Raw genomic sequence first — 24,771 nt, forward strand, 5'->3', positions numbered from 1 at the left:
TTGTGTCTATTCATGCTGAATGCCACCATCTATTTGGCTGCCTGACCACATGACACTGACAGAACCTCTCTTCGTTTTAGTATTCACTCTCCAGAATCAGTAAAAAAGAATGATCAGTAAATGGGGGTTTTTCTGACCAATCATTTATGAGTACATACAATAAGACAGGCCTCAGCACAGCTCCTTTGGTAATCTCTCTCCTTTTGAACAGCAATAATTTACTTCTGCTCTCTGCCTCCTGCCTCACTAACCAGTTATTAGTCCACAAGAAAACCTTCTCTTTTGATCCACGGTAGCGTCATTTCTTTGGTAAGAAGCCTCATCAGAAACTTTTCAGAAATCTAAGTGCAGTGTTTCCTATTCTCTCAAAAAAAAATGGCCAAGATGAGAGTGTGTAAAGTCATCCATCCTTCAGACTCCTTTTAACATGAACGGACAAGACTACTGAAACTGAGACTTCTCCTCGGCCTTTCCTTAGGGGAATGCTGCCTTGGCTAACTTCTGCAGAGTATTTACACCAAACTCCAGCTTCTGCACGTATTCACAACTGACCCAGATGCTTAAAAGACTCTTACAAGATTCTTAAAGTAATCCTAAAAGCTGGATTCCAGTGAGGTCCAAGCAGCAGGATTTGTCAAGGCTTACCAAAAGTGAACTTCAGCTTGGATTTCCCGCCTGCTGCCCACTAGTACAGACTGTGGGCCAGGGAACTTCTAGCTGTGCTGTCTCCCAGCCATAGGTGTCACCGTCCCTCTGCCTGCTGAAGCTGCCAAGTCTTTCATGACTGCAGCCTAGCAAGGAAGCAGAGTAAGATGTGTAACACTCTCCTTGTGCTTTTTGGCCCATGATACGTTTTAAACCCTTTCCTGACTTGTAAACAAAACCGTATCTCTTTCATTGTGTGATTTCGGATTTGGTCACAGGAACGTCACTTGCTAGTTTGGCTGCTAAGAAAATGTGTATTGATCTTGGGAACAAATACTCACCATATTTGAGAACAATGTTGCCTTTGTGCATGTGTAAGCAATCCCATCTGGTACGGTACACCCAATGCTTCACAGACAACGTTTATAGTGAACATAAGGTAATCGGTGCAGCTGATGGATTATGAAATACAATACCTGAAGGCAAGCATGCAGCTGGATTTTTTTAAAAAGAATTTTAGGATGTGTTTCAGTCTCAGAGAGAATTAGGGACCACTTCTTTGCTTTTAGTACTTAACATGCCACAGAAGGCATCCAAATGAAACTCAGAGGATGAGTTTTCTTTCATTTACATAGCTTTGAAAATTGGAGGCTGCTTGTAGAACAGGCAGATTCCTCATTTCCCATCTAGCTTTCTTGCAAAAAGCTGAGCATCCACACTGCTGCAAAGCAAGCTTGTCTCATCCTTGGTGGGCCTGGAGAATTGCTAATCAGGAGCCAACAGAAGAGTAAGAATTAGTCAGTCTTCCCACCTTACCATCGCCTGCTTTTCCCAAAATACTCCTTTTTCTGTATTCTTCCATCCTAACAACTGAACAAAAATGGAATATTCGCATTACAACCAAGTGCCTATAATTAACGTAAATGACTTCATCACCTTAAAAAAATGCTAAGCCTCCAGTTGTTGTTTTTTTCTTCATCACAGTCGCCACCCCTCTAGGTAGCCTAGTGATTTTCAGACTGCGTTCCACAGAGTACTCCACCGATGTCCACGTCACAAAGACAAGCAAGCCTTTTCTCAGCAGGCTTCAGACCACTAAACAGAGGTCCGGAGAAGGTGAAAATCACTGTTCTGTCCACTCTTTATCCTTCTGTCTCCATACCAGCCAAAACCCCCGCCAGCGCTCCCTGCTGAGCCCACACAGCCAGCCCTCGGGCACACGCAGAGCTGCCGCACAAAGCTGCCTCTGTCCCTCCCTCGGTGTCCCTAGCCATGTGCGTAATCCTCTACGTTCATGTCACATTGGCACTCCCTAGTGCAGGGATCCTCATCACTACACCCAGCAAAGACGGCGTTGTGAGGAAATCATGGTAAGACCCCCAACACACATTTAGTTGAAAAATAACATGATAATGAGCATTTTCTTAGGGATTCAGAAAACTGATTTGCTAAGGCCACCAAAGAAAAGCTACAGTTTCCTTTCTCCTCATACAACTCTTCCTCTTTTATTCATTCAAAAAACTAAATTTTTGCTAACTTATCCAAAGAAGTTTAAACATCTTATTGTTAAAAGGAAATTCATAAAGGTAAAACTCAACATGAAGTCTTTATGAAATAACGAAGAGGAGTGCTTTGCATAAGGCCATAGAAAGTACAGGACACATTTCTTAAATATTTAGAATCTAATATGCGTCTTTCAGCTCTTTGCAAATGTTTGGTATTGAATGCAAGGTTACGTAAAGAGAAAGAAGTTTTATTTACAATCATAGATCATTCAGTATTATCAGTGGCTACTAAATGATGAACTCACTAATTATTAACTAAGGAATTCATTAACTGTCTGCCAGTTCTCAAGCAAGTCTCTTACAAAGCTCAGAAAAATATTGCTCAAAAAATCAGTTGTCTTCTCTGAATCCTCTTCAAGAGGGATATTTAGTTTTTAAAAGATTATTGAAAAGCTATTTTAAAGACAAAAATGACCTGTTCTGTTAAAGAGAACTTAAGTCTTACTGAACCCTAATAAACCACAAAAATAACATCAGAAAGCAATGTAAGGAAGACTTTTGAACAATAAAGATGGATTAATGCTTCCCCTCCACCAGAACAGAGTGTTTCTACACTCGCCTTTGCAGACTGCACCTTCAGAGCTGACGCTGCTGCCAAGAGCAACCAATGAGGGTCTTCAGCCAGCAGAAGGATGAAAGTAGAATATGAAACTTGGTCCCACAGGATCTTCAGAGATCCACCCAGAGAGATGCTGGATGTTCAACCATTTAAGTAATCTCTGTTAAAACATTTTCAAAGAAGACCAGAAAGAGGCAACTACTGTTTGCAGTTCATGGGGTTTCTTTGCTTAATTTATTCCCTTTTTTAATAATAAAACCAGGCACAATTAATCATTGTGATTGTTCTGCGCTTTTTGTGTTTAATTATTTTCTTTCACCAGGCATAGCAAGGAACACTGTAAGACCAAAGGAGTCAGAGTTACATCCTTAATTGACATCTCAGAAGCAAGAAAGAGAAAATCTTAATACATGGTTCTCTCGTGCTACATTTTTTTTTAATTTTTATTAAAAAAACCTGCTTGGTGCTCAGCAACAGAAGAAAATGTCCCAGGCTACCTCAGGTAAGATTTTTTTATTATTTCCAGCAAAATAAGTAATTGGACACATGGCTATATTGCTTAAAGAACTTATTTTTAAATTCCCTTCCCTGAAAAACTATTACGGATAAGGATCACACATTGGAATCTTTCAGTGCAAGAAAAACAAATTAATTGAGCTCCTGGTATAAGCACAAAGCTGAACACAGCTATAGTACATCAAGGAGTCCTTGCATTATTAGTCCTAGGGTCAACTCTAATACGCTAATTGCTTCCAAAGTGAAAGGAGAAACCATCACGGCTGCCAACATAGACTCTGCTGGGCAAACTTCAATTAAATATGGGTTACTCCATAGGCTGTAGGTGAGGAGAGATCTGTTAGATGTTAACTGGAAGGCAAAGCACACACAACGCTGTATCCCAATTAGCAAGAACAGGCACAAAAGAGTCTGAGAGCTGAACCACTGTATAAACTCCACACGATTCACTGTAACGCATTGCCAGCAAGAGCTTCAGTGGGAGACGGGCATCTATTTCTTTAACATCTATCTCACTAACCACTAAATGGAAATGTAATTCAACGGCTTCAACTGTGGCAACCAGCACACCTAACAAATCCGGAATTTTTTCAGCCTCTCATCTTCCTAGAACATTTGCCTCTGCCTGGCTATTATAAATATCCCTTTTATTATGTACTGGGCACGCTTCCCAAAAGCAAAAGACTGAAGACGGATACTTAGAACAGGCAAATTAACAAAAACAACAAAAAAAAATCCACCTCGTTGTGATAGCAGTTTAACCAAATGGAAATATTGCCATTAAAAATGTATTAGATAAACCTGTCTTTTTCTCTATTCATGCACTTTCTAAAACCAGATCACTAGATTTCCATAATATCCATTACACAGGGTTACTTACAATTGTCTCCAGCGAGTATTTCTTGGGCTACAGGTCATTAAAGGAGAAACTATTTATCACAAATATCCCAGATGTGCTGTTTGGGCTTCGTGATTAATTATATATAATCACATTATCCCCTCTGTTTCATGAATGCAGCAGCTAAACAACATCATTACACGCACCATAAATTTTGAAATCTAAACCACAGCTGTCATTTCCTCTTATCACACGTTTTGGTCTTGAGACTTAACACTCATTTTCTTTTCAACATTCATCCTTGTAAAAGCTGGCTTCTCAAAAGCTTGAGCACAAAAGGGTCGTAAGCAAGCTGCAATATTAATTTACTTCTATACCAATTCTTTTCAAGCGAAAAACATTATTGAAATTCTACTTTGGTAGTGACCCACTCACCTTAAAATCCCTGTTTTATTAGAAGTTAAATTACTGCATTTCTGTCTCTTCCCTGTCACAGTCCAGCAAACAGAAGGTGGGCAGGGACGAGAACATGGCCTGTGTTATACACCATGCAGTGCACTGATACCGTAAGGCGGCAAAACAAAGACTCTTTAAAACTCATTTGGGTATTTCAGAAAGCAGCCGTCCTTCATTACAGCGCTGCATGCACGGGGGTTATTTCCTCCTCGCATGCACACCACATATCAAAGCAGGCATTCCTTTATTCAGTTTCTTATCAGTATGTTTCAGCACATGGGGCAGTCCCATGCTGCCCATCGGTTACACAATTGCATAGCACTTGGTCAGCTTTTTCACACTGCGCATGCTCAGTGAGGAAGGGCCTGGGGGTCTTTCCCCCAGGTGGTGGGATTTTTAGGGTTGTAATGCATTATAACGAAGGATAGGTTACTTTTGGACACTACTTTTCGGCCAGAACCAGCCAAAACTAGCGAATTGCTAACAAGCAGTCGTCTCAGGTTGTTTTATCTCTTCAAAGACAGTTTCCTTGATTTAAAGGTAACACAAACTCTTCTAAGTAAAAACAACAAACTCCTGTTATTCTAATTACACACGGGCCTTTATGCGGAACACTAGCTCTGTCAATTATGTTAGGACCTTTGTTAATACTTGTTATATTAATGATTATGTTGTCAAGTTGCGTCAGGGGAGGTTTAGATTGGATATTAGGAAAAGTTTCTTTGCTGAAAGAGTGGTCAGGCATTGGAACAGGCTGCCCAGGGCAGTGGTGGAGTCCCCATCCCTGGAGGGGTTCAAAAAACGTGTGGGTGGCACTTGGGGACATGGTTTAGCAGGTATGGTGGTGATGGGCTGACGGCTGGACTTGATGATCTTAGAGGTCTTCTCCAACCTTCATGATTCTGTTCTACGATTCTCTGGTAACAGGACAGCAGCAGTCGCACTCACTTGACTCCCCGCAGCATCCCTTCCGAGGGGCTGGTTAGCGATTTTGACAAACCAAATCCCCTTCAGCTCCGGCTGGCTGACGGGGGCTCTGCTGAAGAAGTGCAAATCCCTGGTTTTCTGTTAAAACCCCTTTCCTTGGCTCGAGAGAGGCGAGCGGCCTATGAGCAGGCCCGGCGCACCGCGCCCACCACGGAGGACGCCCAGGCCCAGGCCCAGGCCGGGGGTCGGCGACACTGCCGCCATGATTTTATCACCCTTACAGGGGAAAATTGTTCTTCCACTGGGCTAAACCAGTCCTTCTTGCCCGGAGGGGCCTGGCGGGGGGAACCGCCGCGGGCGGGAGGACGCGGGCAGCTCCGTGTCCGGCAGCGGCCCGGCCCGGTGGCACCGGCAGCTCCGTCGCCATGGCGACCGCGGCGCCGCGCGGGGTGGGAGGTAGGGGGCGGGACAACCGGCCCGCCTGCCAATCGCATCCCGGGGGTCGCCGGGGCTGCGCCTGCGCACTGGAGAGAGCGGTAGGGCTTCCGGGATCGTGACTTCCAGCGGGCCGGGGCGCGAGGGTGAGTGCGGTGCGGGGCCCGGGGCCTTCCCGTCCCTTCCCGCGGTGCCCTGGGGCGGCGGGCCCCGCTGCGGCAGCGGTGGGGGCTGGGCTGGCAGCCGTGGCGGGGCGCTCGGCCAAGCACCGTTTGCCTGCAGGTCGGGTCGCGAAGATGGCGGCGCCCAACATGGAGGAGCGGAAGGCCTGCTGGGGGGCCCGGGACCGGTTCTGGGAGTGCTTGGAGAGGAACGCGGAGGACGCCTGCAAATGCGGGGAGCTGCGGCTGTCCTTCGAGGCCCGCTGCCCGGCGCAGTGGGTGAGCGGCCGCCGCTCCCGCCGCCCGCCTGAGGCGAGCCGAGCGCTGGTGGCTCGGTAGCGGCGGCGGCTCCCGCCGGCGGGGTTGCGGGACGCGCGGGGTGTCGGCCGGGACTCAGCTGGCAGCGGGCGGGCTCGCCGGGGGGCAGGAGTTCCTGGGCGGGCCGCTGGCTGGCCCGGGAGCCGCCAAAAGTGTAGCATGAAGGGCAAGGAAAAAACCATCTCGAACTTTAAGATAAATACGCAGCTATGCAAGCACGCAGGGTTATTGTTTAATTAAAATTAAAAAAAAGCCCTGAAAGACACTCGGAGGCTTTTAGGAATTATTTTTGCTGAAGAAGAAAGCCTAGCACGGGAGGGAGGTGACGCGCAGGGCTCGCGGTTGCATGGCGTCTTCGGGCCAGCACCCGGTGTCTTCTTGTGCGTAGAAATACCCTTCCCCATGCAGCGTAACCGCACAGGGAGCCATCTCCTTACCCGGAACTCGCGTTGTGCTTTCTCCTTTCCCGAGATCAAGCTACAGTTGCTAATTTTGATGGGCATTGCCTTTTAGTAACGGTAGCGCCCGAGGGGCTGAACAGTTCCCGTTGGAGCTAGTGGGCTGAAGGGAACAGGTACACTCGCAGCTGCTGCACCAGCGATGGCGGCTTCGTCTGCAGGCACCTGGCACCACGCGCATCGGAGGCTCTGGGCGGTGGGTTCAGAGGTCACGGGGTGCGCGGGCGCCAGAGGGAAGCTGCTGGGCTCATCTTTGTGTCACCGCTGCACTCTGTTCATAGCGGTGAAAATAGCAGAGCGGTAATGGGAGTGGTTATGACAGAAAACTGGAATTCACTTTCAAAAGGACGAAAACGCCCACAAAACACAAACACCAGACACACCCCAACCCACCTGTAGTCCTCAACAGAGTGAGAAACTCCTAACTAGTGTACTGAGTGAAAATCCTCAGGTTTAGTGATCAAAGACTTATTCCTTAGTTTTGTTGCGATGCACAAAGCCCTCTCCTCTGCTAGTTCCTTCTGATGAATGTATTCTCTCTTTTTAAACAGGTTAAATATTTTGACAGAAGAAGAGACTTTTTAAAATATAAAAAAAAGCTTGAAACGGAAGGGTTCCATCCTCCAGAAGCTGCTGGGAAGTCTTAGGTACTCTGCTTTCCAAATAAATCTAGTGAGAATAACTGTGGAAGAAGCATGAGAAAGCAAGAGAAGCTGCTCGAGCTCAGGACCTGGCGACCTGACCATCTGCCTGGAGCCCAGGCTGCCTTTCTTGTTGCAAAGTCTCACGTGTCTGCTGGAAAACGATCGTCATGGACAGCTTTTTCTTAAGTCAAGGAAATATGGTGCAGGGCTGTTCCCAAATGTAAGGTTTGGAATCTGTAATTAGTCAAATTGTTTCATGGGAATAAATGATTATTTAATAGTGCAATGTACATATTCTAAAGAGAATAATAAAATTGTTTTTCAATAAGCAAACCAGTTTTTCCTTTAAAAAAAAAAATCAATCCAGTCCACCTTCCCCTCCTTTCAAAAGGAGGTGGTGGTATAATGGAATTTGTATTTGTCATTTACTAAGTATTTCAAAATACCATTTAAGTCAGACAGCGGTTTCTAGAACAGCAGGCCTCAGAAGAGCAAAAGCATCCTGTGCATGTGATGTCATTTACGTATTTTCAGTATGCTCAACTTCAATAAGCAATAAGGAATTTTTACATTAGCCCTAACAGACAGCTTTCAAGCAGTATTGCTAGAAGTATGACAGTTATTTATCATAATTCTCACATTATGGCCATTTGTATAATTTAGTGGTTTTGATCACCTGGCTGATGCAACTCCATTTAAAGATACAGACTTTACACCAGGATTAGTAACCTTGACAATGGAAGGCATTTAATGTAATAATGTCAGTCAATTTACCTTCCAAAACCGATAGTCTAGTCTGTCTAGATGCTGGTGGCATTAAATGCTTCGGTTACACCAAGTTTTGATTGTGGCTGTAGGAAGGCACCAGTACAATTTCAAGCATGGTCATCGCAATCACAGTAAATGCAGTGAAAAGCCCGTGTTCTCAGTCTGGGACTGTTCATGGTACTGTGCTGATGTTCTAACAGTAGAAAAATCACACAAACGACAGGCAATATAAACAGTATTTATTTCCAATGCAACTGTTTTATTTAAGGAGGTAAGGTATTAATAAGGCATTTAAAAATCAGTCAAACTGCAAGAGAGCAAGACATGCAAAACTTCAGAATCCTCGTTCACCCTGAGCTGAATCTCATCTGTTCAGAATTTCACGTTGTAGCACCGTAAGAAGTCACCCAGCTGTACGATAAGGCACAAAACTCTTGGCAGTTATTTTTGCTGTTTTTGCTTGATCACTTGTTGCCTTGTGTACTCCCAGATCAGCAGAGCTCCACTTACGTGAACATTGAGTGATCGAATAATGCCCTGCTGAGGAATTTCCACACAGACATCCAGGTGGTGGATCAGGTTTGCTGGGATTCCTTCATGTTCGTTTCTAGTAAGGAAGAAACAGTGACTTAATCTGGGGAAAAGAGAGGTGTTCCAGAGAGCAGAAGATGCAAAAGCCACAATGGCACCAAAGCACAACTTGACAAGTGCTGCATCTGCCCTCAGTGCAACTGAGGAGGACAAGAAGTGACTTTTTTTTTTTTAAAGTAGTAATACATTACCGATACAAAGAAAACATGGGAGACCTGACTAAGCTTTGACATAGGAAAACTTCTAGAGCACTTCATCTTTAAATCCCTGGTCCAGCAATAGCTGAGCACCCAACATCAGGGCTCCCTCTCTGCCTTTATTCTGAAACTATCCTTACACAGCGAAATAAGCAGCTGGAGATGAAGCGACCAGGGCATGAAGCTGCTGGGACAGCAGGGAAGCTCAGCTGCCTGCTTTACGTTCAGTGAGGTCTTGGTGTGAGGGAATGTCAAGACTGATGGAAGCGTTGAACTGGAAATGTTTCAACTCTTCAGAATAAGCAGAAGATACCAAAGGTCATCTATCAGTAATTAAAACTATGTTTTAATTAGAAGAGAACAAAGTGATTATGAGAACTATATTCTGAAGACAAGCTACATATAAAAACGTTTGAAAAACGGGCATTTCTGCCCACTTTGTCCTGAAAGAATAGACAGGCCCTTCCTCCTGGGTCTCACTCGGCAGCCCTGCAATTCCAGTAGCTTTCTGACTTGTAGGCACTTTCCTCTAGATTTCTCCGAAGTCAGCCCAGCCTCTGCTTATACTGCAAAACCTTGCTACTGCATCCTGTGCTTCACCCTCAGTTTTTAAGGCATCTCCCAGCTGCGCGTGCTCCCACTCCGCTCCAGTTAAGCAGGGCAAACGGGCAGCCCTCCTTCTTGCTGAGCTCACCGCAACCAACACACGCAGGGCCCTGTATCACTACAGTGAACAGATGGTGTCTCTGTCATACCTGGAAAACGATAATCCATGATGTTGCTACCTCCACCCATAAAAAAAAGGAGGAGTGGTAGTGTACAGATGTGAAGTATGAGAAGGATCGTTCAGGAGTAGGTATCAATACCTCCCACTCAGCACACAAAGCCAGGCTCTGCTGTTTCCGTCATCGCTTCCCATTCTAAATGGGAAATTCTAAATTCTTCATTTTCATATGACCAAACTCCGGCTTGTACAAGGCATATACTGCAAGAGGTAGATTTACAAAAAAGTCTTGTGTTCTTACCCCAGCAATAACAGTGACTTCTCTGGGAAGCAATATTCTGTAAGGTCAAAACTTTTAGCTGTCTGCTCCACACCAATAATAGTGTAGCCTTCTGTTTTTTTCTGCTGTAAATAATCAACAAGCTGAGAGGGTTTCACCTGTCCATCAAAAGTAGAGAGAAATATACAAATATTTAAATACTGCCATTTGTAAACTTCTGAAGTTTAAAAATCAATTTACTTGGACAGTTTCTAAGATGAATGACTTTTATCCCCAAAGACTCTGTCTGTATACACAGCTTGGCATTTTAAAAGCTCTTCAGCAACAGCACAAAAGGTTAAGTAACGCCACAAAAATGTACAATGAAAAAATGCTTTTCTATCCTTCTGACAGCTACAAGCCTCACATCTGAATGTAAAAGAATCACTCTTGCATAGGGACAAGGTGTACAGTTGTTATTTAACCTGAAATCCTTCCCAAAACAATGCAACAGCCAGCACTGAAGCTGACTTGCCTTGCATGCCTGCATTACAACTTGTGATAGCTTGCAGTGAAGAACTTCATAGTTGTCTTCATCCTACTCTCTACACCGCTTCTTTGCATTAAATGCCAATTCCTTCATGCAGCAGAAACTCTGATCATCGGTATACCTCTGCACAGAGGTTAGGCATGACAACACATGACAGTGTTCTGTTTTAGGCAAAACACACTACAGCTATCTTGTTCTGAAGACAAATCTTAACAGGCTGAAGATAAGCCTGGGGGGGAAGGATGAAGAATTTGTCCTGAATTTTTCAGATGACTTCAAAGCTGATCTTGAAAAACAGATTATTACAAAATATCACAAACATATCTTCTATCAAATACTAAACATATAGGTCAAACCCCTCATTTTTATAAGCTAGATACTAGGTTATAAAAGCTTGGCACAAGTTAGCTGCAGTCAAACTCAAGGATTATCCCCATGAAGTTATCAAAAGCAATGGACCAAGTAAGATAAATGAAGTGTTGTTCAACTTTTATAAACAGACATTAAATCCCAAAACACCAGTATAAAACACAGAGTAAGACAGGACAGCTTCCATGATCAGTTTATCACAGTGGTAAGAAATTAAAAGTATTTTTAAAATTCTTTTTTATGAAGTTGACTCAAACTTTATTCCAAAATACTCGAGTAAGTCTCAGAAATAACAGTGGGAGCTTCTGTTTATTAAATAAAGTTTGTTTTTGCAAGAGACAAAAAGCAAGACTGAAGTATGCATCTGACAAACTGAACAAGTAGTCGTACGCTTTTTAGCTGTTAAAATGTTTCCATTCACCTCAACGAGGGTGAGCCACTGCTCTGCAGAGACACTAAGATGCTGAAACTGCTTATCCTGTATGTAATGAAGACTGCCAACAACCAGTGCAGATGCCCCAAATATTTCACTTGTACGACACAAACCTACAAACAGAAGAATTCATGTGAAAATAAACACCAAGCCAGAATATTTTAGCAAGTAAAAAAGGACAAGGAATTAGAGAGAGAAATGGTTAGTTTAGTCCCCTATTTTTAATCATCTTCAGGTGCTTCATATGTCTGTTCCAAGTCACACCTTGTTCCATATAATTTACCAAGGGGGAAAAAAAAAGTTTCATAACTTAGCAGAAAGATAAAAATTAGAAAAGCACTGTGTCTGACCAGGTGCTTCTACGATACTAATCACACAAAACAACGGGTCAGCGTAAAAGCCTCGGCAGGGGCAGGTCAACCCAGAGGCACACTTCAGCTCTAAATCCAGTACCAGGCTTGGGAGAATGACACAGCATTACTACGCACACAGCACCAGCCTGTGGGCTTGTTTTTCATTAACAGTCTCACTGCAGTTATTTAAACTGCTGACAAGAGCAAGCACGAAGCAACAAAGTAATTGTAGGATTTATTATATCACAGCTTGCACGATATTGTAAGGGAGTACTTAACCAGGAACGGGCACTTTCCAGTCATGAGAAACTAGTAGGTGTACAAGATTTGATTTAATTGTTATAGAAAAAAACATAAAAGCAAATTATTTCCTCTAACTGCATAAACAGTTGAAAAACTCAACTGTAACAAACAGTATAAAAACAGTAAGAAACTCAGCATCATATATATATATACACACATAGAGTGAAGTTCTAATTAATTAATGGCTGCCATGTGTAAGTACTTCTTTTAACTATAACTTTAGAAGATCCCGTCTTCTGAAGCAGGTAGTATTTCTTTTGGTTACCACTTTTTTTGTAGGATAATCATCTATTTCTCTGGGCAGTATTTAAATAATTTTCTAATTATCAGTATAAGATTAAATTCATTCTTATTATCCAAGTTGGCTCTAAAGTCTAAAATAAAAGTTCAAGAATGTGCAATCAAACCTTACCTCCTAAATTAGTAGGTTTATCAATAAGTGAAGCTACCACAATCAGTCTGCTGTTTGATTTACCAAGTTTAGCAGCACGATCCTGAAATACCATTTCCAGGTCTAAACCAGGAGTACTGTTCTTCCAGGGTATGATCTTTTTCTGAACATCAGTCCATTCTGTCTGGCTATCTGTTTCAACTGAATTTGAACCTATAAAAACAAGTATTATTCATATGGATATGAAAGCGGTAGTGAAACTACTGCTTCAGTAAAGATGATTATCTAAATGGGAATACTGTAGACACCATTAGTCATCTACTGTTATTTTATGGTATATATTCTGTTTACATAGATACAAGGCTACTTCAGCCAAAAACCACAGAGATCAGATTGAATACAGATGTATACAGCTACTACATAGAAATAATTACATTTAATACAGATCCGCTATATTTTACCCATGTCTTGCTGAGACCAGTCACTTGGTTTCAGCTCAAGAAGCTCTGTTCGAGAATGATACCACTGAAATGTTGGTGCCAAAGGAATGTCAGTGAATCTGTCAAATTTAGAGAGCGAGATCCACTCATCCTCAGCAAGGTCCGAAAGGCGGGGAAGAGTGTAAAATATTGTCTGCAATGTAACACAGCGTTATTAGCAGAGCACCGCTAAAGCAAGCAAAACAGATAATAAATTAATCTCTGGTAATTTTACTGCACACATCTTTTATCTAGCATTCTGTGATTTTAATACTTCTTTTTCTTGGTACTTGTTATTAATACGCCTCTCAATATTCATCACTTTACATACAGTGCTATCCCAGACTTTCATAAATCTAGTCTCTTTCTCTCTCCGATTAGATCTTTTCTAAGGATCTGCATTGATTACTGTTCTGAAATTCTAGAATACCAAAGAATTAATGCTATGCTTCTCAACACGGAGGTCTTGTGAAAATGTTGTACACATAAGAGTTTTCAGATGCTCTTAGGAACGTCTAGTCACAAATGCAGACTGATTTAATGTCAAAAGGAATATAGTCAAAAACATTAAAATCTAGTGGTAAAATCCAGCTCAGCGCTACCAATACAGCTAACCACAATTTACCATGCAGGAACAAACAGACCTCCCAAGGGAAAGGCTGAATAAGATGAAGAGTTTAAAACCCAGACATTCTGTTTATCCCAAGGCACCCTCAAGACGAAGGTGAAGATGCACCCTGAATACATTTAAATACTTAACGAGTATTAGCCTTGCTTTGTGGGTTTTTTTTTTTCTTGTTCAGGATTTTCACTTCTGAATTTCGCTAACTCATATCTAGCATATTTAAGTGTTAACAAAAATATTTCACAGAACATCAGTTAAAAGAAGAAAATTCCTTCTCTGAAAAACGACACTGTTTGTGCCAGAACACATGTACTCCTTTTCACATTCACATTTATCTTGTATTTTCAGCGTAGTTCCTCTATCTCTTGTTTTTATCTGCACTCTTATTTTTTGCCTTCCTTCCTTCAGTGTTTATTCAGCTGTCAGTTATTCAAGCTATGGCAAAAAGCACAGTTGAAAAAGATGCTCTAGAAGTTACGTATCTATATCCTGTTCACATCAAACAATAATTCAGTTAAACAACATCAAGTTACTTCTCAGAACAGGAGATGTCTCAAAAATCCTAACAAACTACATGCAATTCGGTGGATGCTCTTCAGTCATTAGAAGTAACTTTTCCAGCCACAAATATAAAACCTGATTAACTGCCACACAGATGGGCACATTCATCACACACACCTCTTCATAACTGACCTAGGTTTTTAACACAATATTAGAGAATTAAGCTGCAGTCCTCAGTCTAAAATCCATCACAATTTAGGTGAAGTAATTTTTCAGAGTTTTAAATGAGTAACAGTTCATCATTATTCATCCTACATTAGAACATACAAAGAAAGATAAAAATATAGTTGCAAAACTACACAAATAAAATGATCAGCAGTAGTCTCGGACTTGCCTCCAGACTATAATCCTCAAGTGGATGAAATGTTGCAAAGAAGAAGTGGTCTTGGATTCTCTGCCAGTTCCTTCTAGCATTCCTGCAATTGCAGAAAGTAATGCAAGATGCACAAAAAGGGCAACATACTAGATTGGTTTTTTTAAATTGTCAAAATGGAATAAGGCAACCTGATTCTATTTACTATATATTGTATGGGAAAGAAAATACTTTAACAGTTAAGTAAGGAACCATTTTAATGAAAAAAAAAAAAAAGCATTCAGGAAGTAAGTTTTATTTGTTTCAAGAAAGGCCCATAACATGTCTCCAAATTCTATTATCGAAAGAAGCAAGTCTGGCAAGAAACAGCATCCCACCTAGGGCTCTGAAGGAAACCAAATATCAGCCAACGGTTCAGTGACAACTTTTGGCTGTCAGAAAAAAAAACAACCAAAAAACAAAAAACAAACAGATTCCTCCCTCTGTTGCTTTTTTCTATCCCCTGTCTTGACATGCCAACTTGGGTGATTAACAGACACACTGATTGGGGAAATGAATACTAATATTCTAAGAAAAAAAACCAAAAACAAAAAGAAAGAGAAGCCTGTCAGCAGCAGTACCAAGTGTATGCTGGCTGACAACACAGTTAGGAAGTCTAAGTACTGTTAAATAACTCCTAAAAGCAGGACTAAGAAAAGGATACAAACACACAGATAGTACAAAATTTAACGGAATTCTTGTCTTTCCAAGTCAGTAAGCAGAAATGCATTTCTGTAAAGCTCATTTAATCATCACCCCAAATTATTTTTCCTATCCATTTTTTTCCCATGAAGTTTTTTCAAATACTAACACAGAAAACATTTTGGATTTTTATCTTTGAGAATTTACTGGTATCAGAAGTTTGGAAGAATGAATTTTATTGCTTCAAAACCCACCAGGTAATGAAGTTAAGCACTCCTGTCTCTTTTTACCCCACCCCTAAACTATGAGCACTGTTCAAACATGCCTCGAGTTTTTCCCTCATGCTTTCAGACTGTAATACTACACTGAATTATCACTTCATTTTCTTAGCTGATAATTAGATTTTAATTTCCAAGTTTTGGTTTCTTTTTAAACAGAGTTTAAAACCCCATAAAACCCCACAGAAATTATCAAGTGCTATTTTAGAAAATTAGACTTGCTGCAAACGGCTCAGAAGAACAATATTAAGCTGTAACTCAGAAAAATGTTACTAACCCTGTGCCGTGCATGTTTTCCACTTGTTGAAGGCTAGATTCAATAACTGGTGTCAGAGCTTCAAATTCATCCACATGCAACGTTCTGCACATACCCCAGATTTTTTTAAGGGCAACTAATGCATAAAGTCGAACACTGAAATTATGGTTGAAACACCACTGTAGAACAACTATGAGGGCCTTTTTCAAAGCTGGCTTCTAAAAAAAAAAAAAAAAAAAAAAAAAAAGATAGAGAAGTTTTGTACCATTCAGCAGCAGAAAAGTAAGAGTGGCCCAAGAAACCATGGCTTCCTCAAAAAGCAGTCTCTCAGAGAAGTCCAAAGCTTTAACAGTACATTTATGTGCAAATACAGGCTTCAGAACATGGTCCTGATTTCCTTCCTTCCTTCTCACTAGGGCACAGCCCTACAGCCCCCACTTGTGTTTTTTATTTAAAAAATTATTATGGAAATAATTAAAAAATTAAAAAATACACGGAAACCTCCATTTCCTTCTGATTTGCTAGCACTTAGAAAGCTGATCTTGCAAATGTATGCAAACACTAAAAAACAACAGAAAAGCCTGAATTGCTACAGATGTGAAGGAGCTGATCTAATGTAACATCTGACTATTTCATCCTCTATTTTAAAGCTCAATAAAAAAAATTGAGAATTCCAAATAAAGAATTATAAATGTAACATGGACTAGCTATTGCCAAAGAACCCCGTATTTGGAGTGTTGTTATTCTATAGCAAGATCACCTTCTTCACGTTATCTCTGGCCAATTTCATGCCAATTAAACAAAAGGAGCAAGAAAAACAAACCCAGGTGCATCCACATGTTTAGTTAAAACTGGAGTAGCTATTCTAGAAAAACTCACAGGTCATCAGGCCCTAAGGATTCAGAACATCTAACACTGAGCTCATTTTCGTAAGTCCAGTATGTGACAGAGGTGACAGGAAGAGTCAGTGTTTTCCATATTAAAGCATACTTCAGCAGGAAGTACGTATTAAAAAGGTTTTGAAAATAGACTGCAAAAATGCTTTTTATTTCAGAAATCCTTATAAGTGCAACTGAATAAAGAATGAACACTCAGGTCAAACTTACCTTCTCTGAGGTATTTTGAAGAACAATGTCAAAGTGTGACAACACTGATAAAAATGTGCAGATGCTTGTTTTAAGCTTTTCTTCATCCTAAAGCAAAAGAGAACGTAACAAGAGATATGTATATATGAAACATTTTTACACCCTGTAAGTTTTCACAGCATATTCTGCAGATGTAATAATATCAACAGTTTCCACAGCAAAGTCGACTAAAACACAAGGTTCATAGTATAAAGATTTCATTTTTCCTAACACATTATTTGCTTTTTACTAACACATCAATCAGAACGAAGTATACAGCACTGTAAATGAGCTAAAGTTCAATCCAAATTCACTGTATTTCCCCCCCATCCTGAAAAATCCTAAACCAAATAAAAATCTTGGGGACTCTTTTCAGTGCTCACACTTTTCCATGTCATCACAAAGGTGGGTATCAGACGCAGAACGAGCAGCCTAGCATCAGCCTCACCCATGTTCTGTACTGGAAGGAATGAGTTTCCACACTTCTATTCACCACTTGCCTGTACAGATACAGTTCCTACTAATCCACATGGCCACAGCATTGCACTGGGTTGCAATTTTATCTGTCAGTATGACTGAAAATCTTTTTCAGGGTCACTCTTTTCCAGGCTAGCCTCTGAATATACAATCTGTATTCCTTTTTCATAAATCTACATGTCTTCTACTTGCTCTGTTTGAATGGAGCCACTGTGACTCAGTACATTTATTATCAGCATGAGATTGCTTTGATCCAACAGATTTTAATCTCAGTAGATGATAGCAATTCCAACTGCCTGAGCTCTTGGAAGCAACCCTGAAACAGGAAAAGGTTACATCCCTTACAGCACTTTTCATCAGTTCAGACAGGCATGACAAGCCATCTTTACATACTCAAAAAGTGTAAATTGTAAACTGAGAAATTTTTTTTTTCCTCTGCGCAGGAAGAAAACCAAAAAAGCCCAAAAAATACCCACCACCCCCACACCACAGCACGCATCACTAGCAATCAAAGTTGTCTCAGATCAGTATTAAAAGCCTGCCTGGTCTGGGGCAAAAAAAAGGTATATATATAGTTTTCCAACTTTTTAATTTAATTCTCGTCTTACTGTTTGGCTTTTCAAAATGTTACAGCAGCAACTAGGCTATCTGATAAGCAAGAAGACATCTACATTTACCTATTCTGAGTGGTAAGCTTCAGCACAGGCATCACTGCAAGTCATGTCTTCCTATACATGCAAGTAGATATATTTTCTACTCTGCCCAACCGTACAATGCGCTAACAAATTCAAGGACATCAGTACAATTAGTATTTCTAAGCTCAACTCTTACAGGTAATTACTTAAAGAAGAATCCCAGACATAAAAATGAAATGCTAGTAAGTCAGTTCTCCTCAGTCAACTCTTTCACGGCTTTTGCGTACCAGAATTCAAACCCTGCCTCCAGATTTGGAGCCACAGTACAGAAGTCCGTATTAAAAGCTGCAAACTGAATGTGTGTCACATAAGCCACATTCCCACTGACACACACAGTTATGCAGAGGACAAAAGCTGGGTGTGGAAGCCACAAGTGACTGCAGTATCTTTCCAAACTCAGAATCTAGAGCATCCAGGTGTTCCTGATGGCTCTTGCATTGGCAACTGCATAGAGTGCTCTGACTCACTATGCCAGCTCTACTCTGCCCAGAGCAGCACATTATAAAAGGAAATCTCTCAACTGGAAGAATTCACTTGTCTTCAGCCACTTCTGTATCACAGATTTCTAAATGCCTCAGACTACAGTCCAGACTCATTTCCAAGTTAATTTAACCTGCTCAACAACCCACTGCTTCTAAAGGAAAACTGGAATACATAGAAAATCATGTATGGGAAGACAAACTGTAACCTCTTTGTTCAAACTACTCTTCAAGCGAATGGCAAAGCTCTTACTTACATAGCAAAAGCAATCCCAGAATTTATTAAGGAATTGGGGGTATTTATGTAGACTCAAGATAACAATCCATTCTATAAAGTATTTCACAGATGCCTGATTGTTACCAAATCCAGCCTGGAAAACCTTGTCAAGGATTCCACACAAAAAATTCTGAGAAAACAAAATCAGACAATCATTTAGTATATTGTTAATGTTATGCCCATGAAAAGAATCCTAAATAATAGAACATTCTCATTCTCATAGTATCTGTAGTATTTTTAATACTCAAATGAAAACATTTTAGAACTAATTTCCGTACTATACTTTTCAAATATTTTATTATGAAGAAGCATTAGATGAAACTAAGATTTCTCAATTTTTTGAGTGTGCATAAAGTAGCAACATTTTTACTAAATGAAAAGCTTTACATCAGATAGTCAGTACAGAGTTTTTAGCTAGCTTTAGCAGGAACAACCCAGTCTCCTGTAACTCAAAAATCGAAGAACCGGTTTTCAGTGACCTCTACAAATGCATCACAAATCCATGAATTCAAGACTGGAAGATGAAACTACTCAAAACTTCTACATCAGCCACAGAGATTACATGCCTTCCATATCCTGCTGCAATTTAACATATGCAAGTTGCATGACATCAAATTATTCCTCAAAGTAGATACTTATTTATTTATTTAAAGAATTCATACCAAAAAGCAATACCTGGTCAAGCTTGGGAAGAAGAACTAAGAGAGTCTGCCATACCCGGGTTTTAATTCTATGCTGTAAAGAGTTTGCATAATAGCGTGTTCTAGATCTGGATACCAGTTCATCCTAAAAGCAAATTGAAAGGTTTATTACCTATTCTTCCTTTAAAATTCAATACACGGAAATACACTTTACTGAGAAAGCAGAATCTACTGCACAGCTAGTATCAGCATTAAAGTCAGTAAAAATGTATTAATTTAATTTAATTAGAATTAAATTTCGAGGGCTGTCCATGAGAATTTTGGAAGGTTCAAAAAAAAAAAAAAAAAACCAAAAAACCCACACAATTTCACTTAGTGTTTTTACTTAAAAGCAAAAAAATGTTAGATATTAAGACTCTTCAAACAGAAGAAAGTTGGAAGAATTTACAGCACCCAATGTATATGAACAATTAAAATATTACTACATAAAACTGAGCATGAAGACCCAAGCTGTCATTTAGCTAAAGATCCTAAGTGAAGAAATGAGTATATAAATGAACACATTTCTACTTTAATGATTACATTTAGAAATTGGGTTCAATCATGCTATCAAGCAGATTAGCTTGTAACTACAGCTCTAATTTTGAGCCAGAAATTGATCTTCTGCAATAAGATGTTCTATGCGAAAGAGAACAGATGAGATAAATGGAGCTTTAAAAATATTTGAAATTCATGTTCACACTAAAAAGAGAGAAATAAACCTGAAAGACAGTTTTGACTATTTTGGTTTGGCTGAATTAACTCTTATCTCGTAAAAAAAAATATTATTGAGCGAATCTAGACAGGCTATACAAACAACTGTAAATACATCCTGTCAATTGTAAATACTTTGTGTTTTAATAATTGTACTAACATTACATTTATATACAAAGAGAAGTTTACTTTATCAAGCAGTTTGATGAAAATGTCTTCCATAAACGTCTTATGCAAAGTATTTGATCCATCCAACAAGCACAGAAATTTAACAGCACAAATCCGAACGTAGTGATCATCTCGATTTGTACTGTAAAATATTAATTACATAAAAATAAAAATCAAAACTTGTTCAGATATAAAGATAATTCCTAAATTATAAAAAGCACCAACCATCATCTTGAACACATGGCCATCAAGCTGTCTGTGGTGAGACAACATGCAAACACCCAGAACCAGAATTTTAAGGTCTGTTCATCACTGCTGATGAAGAATACTAGGAGTTCCAGATAACATGCCCCTGTTCCTACCTACAGGTCCTTAATAGCATTTAAGTGTTTAAAATATTTTTCTACAAAAATAGCTGTATCATAAAAAGTATTTGTGAACTGTAATCTTAAAACAACTCATTTATGCTTATGGTTTTCTTCAAATATTCCAGTCCAAAACAACACCTAATTCCTATTAGGGTACTCAGGGATATCTGGAATAATTAATGCCAAGAGCAGAATTAATGAAATTATAGGGAACAAAACATCACACAGCTGCAGACTGTCACAACCTGACATTTGGAAACCATGAAGCCGCTGGGAGACAATACAGGAGTATTGAATTACAAGGGGTACTAGATTTTTAGAAACTGAGCTTTTAGCAACTGCTAACGCTTCCTAAAGCTCTACGTTAGACTGTTTCTCTGACTTTCTTCCACTGAGTAAAGGTGGGAGTGAAGCTACCAAAAAAGTTCAACAATCCAGCAGCCAATGCCCCTGTTCCAAAAACTGGAGGCAGAACCTACTGCCAGTATGCAAGCTAAAAAAGCCTACAACCAACATTAAAATGCCAAGCTCCAAACCTGGCTGCACCGAAGCCTGACTCTCTTAACTGTCTTGTCTGCAATGATGAGGTACAGATCAGCACTCGGTAAAATATCTGCATACTAGGAAGTATTACTTTTATGAGATGAAACAATGAGGAAATAATTATTTCAGTTCCATTCAGATTAACAAATAGGACATATTTTCCTGAAAATACTTGATATTTTTCTACATTTTGTATTTGAATGTAATGTGATGTATATCCCTTTTACCACTATTTAAGTTTATGAATATACTCAGAAGCTGACTTCAAAACCAGCATCTTTCCTATTCTAGCTCCAGTTGTAGTGCTAGCACACAATTCAGACCAAACATAGTAAGATGTATCCTCAAAATCATTACCTTTCTGTAACAACATTTGCTGCACATTTTTCTCCAAGATTCTCTATGAAGGCATGCACATCCTGAATAAGTCTTCACACATGAAAGAAGACAAAGCAACAAAATTAGCAGCATAGCATACAAAAATTATTTCAATAGTTATCTCAAAGTTTAAAAGAAAACAAAGTGCATGAAATAACAAATACAATCTCAAAGATGTTTTTATACCTTTGATCTCTCCTAAATACAGTTCCAAAGACACATGCCTCAGTGATAAGTTCACAATAATTTCCAGCATTTAAGAAAGCATTTGTCAAGGCACTTGATTCATCAACAGTGGGAAATACCCAAGATCGACAACAATGACTAAGGACTACATTGAAGACTCCAGTCCTTGTAGTGGACATATCTATGAGCATGAAAATTATCTGAAAAGAAAAAATAAAACATTCAAATACTAGTTTTCAGAAGTGCTAGATTTCTTAGAATAATATTGCAGTGATATCTATTTTAGCACATCTGATCTCCTCCTGCACCCTAGGTCTGCTCAGGTTAATGCTGCCTTCAATCTGTTTACAATTCCCCAATTCTAAGGGCAAGTGAATGGGCAACAACCTGCCCAGTATGTGTTTGTGTCAACAGAAGACAGAACTGATCTGTACTTAAGCAGACACAACACCAGATGCTTCACAGGAATCTCCTGGTAACTGGAACAAAGGCACCTGGGCTTACTTCAGTGAGTACAAACCTGGTGGTTTTAATCAATTCTTACCCATTAAAAAAAAAATTAAACCTTAAATAAAATTTCTTCCATAGGTAGCCACATCACTAATTCTCTTTTTTAATGAGGATCACATTCATGTTGAAGTTAAAGTTTGTATGTGAGTTGAAGTGGAAAAATGTCTTTGTACCATTTACTTTTTTTTTGGGGGGGAGGGCATATTTAAGATATATGAAACAGCTATCTCGAACTTCTCCGAAAAGGACAAAACAACATAGAACAAGAAAAGTAAACTGCAGTTATAATTTTTTTTTTAAGAAATTGCAAGCATTTGGGAGAGGACAGGGACATTCAGAGTGAACGAATGGTGGTTTTTATAAAATCCTTTTTAGACAACATCAATTAAAGCTGTCAATAAGAATGGTTTTCCTGAAGGTGTGACAGCCCTTGCAAGAAAAAGGTTCTGTCGTCTGCTCCAAAATGATACTTTCGATAATATGACAATTCTTTGGCAGTAACTCTGTTTATCTGAATTGCTAAGGATTAAAGCACCAAGAAGCTCATGAAGAGCCTAAATTGAAATACTGGAATGCACTCTGAAGAAACGCTTTTTGGAACAAAAACACCCCAACCTAGAAACATTTGGTATTTTTACAAAGAATTCTAACTTTTCTTTTAGTGCAGACACAGGCATTGGAACTTTCCTAGTAATTCCAAAACTGAACGATTGTGTTTCACCCAAGGAAAAGCAGCATGACATTTACTAGTGTTTCTCAGAATCCTGCAATGTTTTTCAATTGTTTCATTAACATAGTGAAAGTCCAGCAGACGCAGAAGAAACTGGAGAAATGCCAGTTCTAGCACAATTACAACTGAGTACATCACAAAGAAAAGGGAAGAAAGCAGCAGAAGAAATGCAGCTGAAGAAGACAGTGCTCTGGGCACCACGGTGGAAGCCCGTCTGGATTTTACCATAGTAATATTCCCTTTTTTGGCTCAAAAATACCCCTTTGTTCCACCCCTTCTATTATTAAGAAAGACAGAGTGCACTGTGGTAGGCAAAATTATGCTTCTGTGACAAATCAGTATCAGCCAGTTCCATTTTTTCCTTCTCTTTAACTAAAACTATATAACCATTGCACAAGGGGTCAATGGCAACAGAGACTGCTGAGGAGTGGGATAAGAATATACATAAATAGGCACTTGCTTGGGAACTTCATCTTCATTTTCTTATGAAGGGGCAGAAGGTGGCTGGAGCAGATGCCCTTTGCTGAGTACAGGAGACCTTCATGACCTCCTTGGTGCCTGCTGCCATGGGATGTCCCACTGCAGACAACGGGACAGCTGTCACATGGACTCCAGACTCTCAACATTGGCATAACACACCTTACGTAACGCTCAAAATACTAATGCTGAAGTTAAGACAGTAAGTCTAAGAATTTAAACAAAACTTGAGAGCAAAGAAAAATAATAATAAAAAAAACCAAACAACTACAGCTCATCAGTTACTACAACACTGAGCATACAATCATCCATCTCTGCACACGTATCGTATGGGGTATGGCTTGGGGTCCACATTAAGACTACAAATATGAAGTGTCATCTACTGCTTAAAACAGATGACAGTGACATTCATTTGAAGCAAGTTTTCAAAAAGAACAAAGAAAATAAATGGGACTATATTTTAAGATACTTAAGGCTGATATGGAGATACCACAGCAATTTTAAATAGCTAGGAAGTGTCCATTTTTCTGTATTTTATTAAAAATCATTTTAGAGTGCCTGGGCTCAAAACAAAGATGAGACATTTGCTATTATTTACAGTTATGAGTGTGACACCAGGACAGAGCTACTACTTATGGTGACTTGAAAGCACAACTACAGCCCCTCCGAGTGCGATTTCTGTGCTACGCGCAAAGCAGTGCGCGAGACTAAGTCTAAGCATACATACATACTGGTAGCTAATTTATAACGTATCACTGCTCTGGTAAAAGTCTTGCAGTCATTGTGGACTGTTCTGGGCAAACATTTAATTGATGCTCACAAGGGAAAAAAGAAAAAAAACTCAAGAAAGATTATTTAGAGAAGAAATTGTGAACAGCTTTCCAGCGTACAAAGCAGAATGAGCCAACAGCCCAGTACTGAATACAGTTTTAGTGGCTCAACATGAAAAAAGAACACCATGACATATGCAAGAACTTTTGAAGTACAGGAAGCTGCACACATCTTGCAAAAAAAAGAGTAAAGTTTTTTTTTCGCTTCCTAACTATGGAGGCAGCTCTACCGTGCAGTATTAAATTGAACTCTAAGGTAACTATGATTTTTATGGTTTCTACACCTGGATCCCCAAGAAAAAAAAAAAGCCTTTAAAGAAGCAACTAAAGCTGGCTTATTCAATAGCAACTATTAAAGTCTTGAATGGTTCTAACTTGTCATTTAAGAAAGTATTCTCACAAAGACTAAGCTATGACAAAAAGGCATAATTTTTCCAGAATATTAATAGTTTGTCACAGTTCAGGCGGCAAATCCTGAACAA

The 24,771-nt window shown here is 39.8% G+C and overlaps 2 protein-coding genes across 2 annotated transcripts in view; one reads left to right on the forward strand and one right to left on the reverse strand.

The window, feature by feature from the left end:
* Positions 1 to 6,008: 6,008 nt before the first annotated feature.
* On the forward strand, positions 6,009 to 7,855 carry COA6 (cytochrome c oxidase assembly factor 6). The gene is made up of 3 exons (XM_075445490.1): positions 6,009 to 6,087; positions 6,224 to 6,381; positions 7,430 to 7,855. The coding sequence occupies exons 2-3, from the start codon at positions 6,238 to 6,240 to the stop codon at positions 7,523 to 7,525; spliced, it is 240 nt and encodes a 79-aa protein (XP_075301605.1). The 5' UTR covers positions 6,009 to 6,087; positions 6,224 to 6,237; the 3' UTR covers positions 7,526 to 7,855.
* A 687-nt stretch (positions 7,856 to 8,542) lies between these two features.
* The window catches only part of TARBP1 (tRNA guanosine 2 -O-methyltransferase TARBP1), a 37,662-nt gene continuing 21,433 nt past the window's right edge, over positions 8,543 to 24,771 (reverse strand). Inside the window, exons 18-30 of the mRNA XM_075412269.1 lie at positions 21,743 to 21,942; positions 21,536 to 21,607; positions 20,289 to 20,409; positions 19,381 to 19,491; positions 18,686 to 18,835; positions 16,760 to 16,846; positions 15,675 to 15,871; positions 14,460 to 14,541; positions 12,922 to 13,093; positions 12,482 to 12,673; positions 11,402 to 11,526; positions 10,104 to 10,240; positions 8,543 to 8,897 (exon numbers count right to left, since the gene is read on the reverse strand). Of these exons, the coding sequence (XP_075268384.1) occupies positions 8,732 to 8,897; positions 10,104 to 10,240; positions 11,402 to 11,526; positions 12,482 to 12,673; positions 12,922 to 13,093; positions 14,460 to 14,541; positions 15,675 to 15,871; positions 16,760 to 16,846; positions 18,686 to 18,835; positions 19,381 to 19,491; positions 20,289 to 20,409; positions 21,536 to 21,607; positions 21,743 to 21,942 (1,812 nt within the window). The 3' untranslated portion in view covers positions 8,543 to 8,731. The remainder of the gene's footprint in view (positions 8,898 to 10,103; positions 10,241 to 11,401; positions 11,527 to 12,481; positions 12,674 to 12,921; positions 13,094 to 14,459; positions 14,542 to 15,674; positions 15,872 to 16,759; positions 16,847 to 18,685; positions 18,836 to 19,380; positions 19,492 to 20,288; positions 20,410 to 21,535; positions 21,608 to 21,742; positions 21,943 to 24,771) is intronic.

The sequence above is a fragment of the Opisthocomus hoazin genome, chromosome 2, assembly GCF_030867145.1.
Source record: "Opisthocomus hoazin isolate bOpiHoa1 chromosome 2, bOpiHoa1.hap1, whole genome shotgun sequence".
Taxonomy (NCBI): domain Eukaryota; kingdom Metazoa; phylum Chordata; class Aves; order Opisthocomiformes; family Opisthocomidae; genus Opisthocomus; species Opisthocomus hoazin.